The sequence below is a fragment of the Prunus dulcis genome, chromosome 6 (genome assembly GCF_902201215.1).
Source record: "Prunus dulcis chromosome 6, ALMONDv2, whole genome shotgun sequence".
Taxonomy (NCBI): Eukaryota; Viridiplantae; Streptophyta; class Magnoliopsida; order Rosales; family Rosaceae; genus Prunus; species Prunus dulcis.
In genome coordinates this window covers 14086531-14090099 of record NC_047655.1, presented here as the reverse complement: position 1 = coordinate 14090099, position 3569 = coordinate 14086531, and the positions used below count along the sequence as shown (strand labels likewise).

Genomic DNA, 3569 nt, shown 5'->3' with positions numbered 1-3569 from the left:
GATATAGGCATCTGTTAGGGACTCCTGCCATTTTAAGGGGATACATGAAGGGTAAAGGGCCAGCAGTTGAATGTTTGATCTACGTGAAATTCAACTGCACATAATGAAGGTGCATCAACTTCTCTCGATTTCAAGTCCGATGCTTAGAAAGAGAGAAATATTGGTGAAATTTAAAGCAATGGCATGGTATTTTTTAACATAAAACAGATAAGCAGAACGCATTCCTACGCAATTTGATGATTATGAGAAAAATAAAATAACAGGGTACGAATTAGTGATACTACATTATAATCCACATCCATATCAAACAGGGCCGAAAAATCACAAGAATTCAGAGACTTCCTATGAGAGGAATTACAAAAAATATAGGGGACCACCTCTCAAGTGAATCATAAGATACTGGAGACTCAGGAAATTATTGAAATAAAATCTTAATACGCCAAATCAAATATCAGAGCTCTTATCTTCTTTGGGAGGTGCAAACTGCTTGCAAAGCTTCGACCTTGCCCAAGGATCCAAGGGAACTCTCTGTGGTTGAGGAGCTGGTGGTTTTGATTGTCTGAGCTCATTTTCTCTGTCAATGAACCTATACGAGACTGTCAATAGTCAAAATGCGGCCCAACTTCAATCAATTTTGAGCAAAACAGTCAAATCAACCAATTATGTGCTATTAGAGTCATCTAATGGATAGAATTGCACTCATTCCTATTAAAATTATCAGTGGGGTACGTAGACAAACAAACTGTGTAGTTGTTTTGGCTTTGCTGGCAAGAAGATGTGTCCTCAGAATTTGGTTTCCAAACCCCCATTTTCAACCCTAAGGAGAAAGGTGGGTTGACATTTTAAAAAGCATCACTTATTGGACAATCACCATAAGAAAAAATTAGTAACCAAAGTAATCACCAAAGTCACAGGTCCTCGCATTAGAAAATGCATTCAGCACGGCAGACAAGTTTCCCTAGATGGGAAAGGGGTTAGAGTGCATCATATGTATAGGGCGGGTGACAAAAATATCCCATTTATCCATTTAATCTTGGTTTATTACCCATACCCCTCCTACCCTATCAATACGAATAGGACCAACCATTAGCCATTTACCCCCACAAACATTATGCATGCAATGCATGCATCCAGTAAAATTTGCTTAAACATTTGTTTTGCCTAAATTTTTTTGTGAACTTTCTTAATATTTTTCTTTAGGTGCTTGATCGCATTTGATGTTTCCTTGGCTTCACTTGATTTGTCTTTGGACTCTAATAGATGGGTTCTAAATGGGTGGATTCATCTCCTCTTAGTTTTCTGTTTGGGTGTTACATGTACGTGTGCCTATATGGGGTAAAACCTACAACCTCTACAAGTCTCTAAATTGGACAAATATATTTCCTTTTGCTATTTTGGCGGATAGAAAAGCATATTTCTGTCAAGTAATAAATAACAGCCTTACTCAATATAGGCCATAGGTGCAGCATCACCAACTCGTATACGAGTCCGAAGTAGTCTTGTGTATCCACCTGTTCGATCTCTGTAATATAAAATAAAACCAATGTAACAAAAACAAAGATAAAACACTCAGAAAACAAGAGGTTCGAGATTCACTTGTATCGATAAGCTAATTCTGTAAACAGCTTGTGCATTACATCATCCCCACGCACAAAAGCAGCAGCACGCCTTACAGCACAAAGGGAACCCTGTGACAGTTTTGAAAGAGGATAGAATCATGCTAGAAGGGGGGGAAAAAAACAATTAAGTGAATTTATAGTAAGATAATTCCAGAACTTTGCGATTGGAAAACTAGCGTATCATTTAAGTGTGTTCAATACATACTTCAGATTCTAATACCCAAATCTAGTGTGAGAACTTTGGTCAATACCTTCTAAAGTCATTTTAGATCAAAAGTATATTGAAACATTTACTCATGAAGGTCAAAGCAATCTATCAAAAGATCAAATCTGGTTAACAGAGAAGAGTTTCACCTAAATCATTCTTATCATGAAACTAACTGAGCAGCTGAACTTATGGCTCCTCCAGGACATAATTTATTGGGTACTCATAAGTGGAGTTTAAATTACTCTTGTCAACTAACTATCATCTTTCTTGAAGACTCTGTAGAGTGAGCGTGTTAGAGTCCCTGTTCAAATTAATTTTCCAAATAGCAGGCCGCACATGTCTTTTTCATTCAAATAACTAGGCCGGTTTTCATCATAGAAGTGACTTGAAGACCTAAATACAAAAGTTACACAGGTTTATGTAACTTCAAAAATTCCAAAACTTGATCCCTTGAGCCAGGACAACATAAAGCATAACCGATGCAAGTCAAGCTCGCTCTAATGCATGCACCTCATATTTTAGTTTCATGGTGGGTTATCTAAGATCAAACTAAATTTCTGTCAGATTAAACTAACAAGTCACAACTCACAGGAAGAGCAAACTTTGTAACTAGGGTTACTCAAACACATACTTCTCAGCAGCTGGGTTATGTCAGACATTGATTTCTGTAATTGAAAGTGAAAGTAAGCCTATATGTTAATTGAACTACTAAATTTGAGATTCTCTTCCACTGCTGTAGGCCTATATGTTAATTGAAACAGAGAATTTCATTTTATGATGAAGATTATTAACTATAAAAATGTAGAAACTGGTAAGAAACTATTTGTAAATGTAATTTTAAACATAATTGTGGCAGAACCAATACATACATCTTTTCCAAGCTGCACCATTTTATCAGCTTCACGTCGAATCTCTTTGGCCTGAAAAATAAAGAAAACATAACATTTGAACATAAAATTCATTTTGCACATTGATGCCAATGATATTTAAATTTCCCGAAATTCCAGAGCTTATGCTGAACATTCCTTTCTTTCCCTTTAACTTGCTGGTCACAAAAGCCAAATTATTTCAATCAAATTCATTAACCCTAAACTAAGAAAAACCCTAAAATTGTAAACATATGAAATTCCGAAACCGTTAAAAAGAAGAAGAGAAAGTACCTTGGCAACAGTGGTTTCAATCCGCTCGTGCTTCACCAACTGTGACACCATCGTCCTACAGATGAAAATCAGAATAAATTTTTTTTTTTCAACTTTGAAAACAAATAAATTTGAAAAAAGCTTTTGGGCATGGAAAGCTAAAGCTGAGCTAACCAAAACTGAAAAAAAAAAAAAAAAAAAAATTAGGAACCTGAGCATGGACATGCGGTGACCCGTGGGTCGGTTGAGCTTCCTGAACTTCGTCATCAATGTGGCTCTTGTGGAAGGATGCTATTGCAACCAGTTACTTTTGAACGAAATTGGCAATGCCTCCAAAGACAAATTGCTGCAGAGTCTACAGACAAATCAATCTTCGCTGATGCTGAGTTTTGCCCTGATTATTTTTCCCCTGGGCCCCTTAAAGGAGCCATTCTTTGGGTTACTAATAAAAAGAAGTCCAGTTCGAAGCCCAAGAAGCCGAAATCAAATAACTTGTTCATTAATTTTTATCCTCATAAATGTGGGGACAAATTTTTTAGTCATTTATATATATATATATATATATATTTAATATAAGTGATAGACTAAATTACAAGAGAATGG

The 3569-nt window shown here is 36.1% G+C and overlaps 1 protein-coding gene across 1 annotated transcript; it reads right to left on the bottom strand.

Annotated features, from left to right (window-relative positions):
• Positions 1–208: 208 nt before the first annotated feature.
• On the bottom strand, positions 209–3366 carry LOC117631245 (50S ribosomal protein L17-like). The gene is made up of 6 exons (XM_034364286.1): positions 3178–3366; positions 2988–3042; positions 2697–2747; positions 1597–1688; positions 1445–1522; positions 209–586 (listed from the first exon to the last, which is right to left on the bottom strand). Exons 1-6 carry the CDS (start codon positions 3231–3233, stop codon positions 445–447), a joined length of 474 nt encoding a protein of 157 aa, XP_034220177.1. The 5' UTR covers positions 3234–3366; the 3' UTR covers positions 209–444.
• Between the last annotated feature and the right edge of the window lie 203 nt (positions 3367–3569).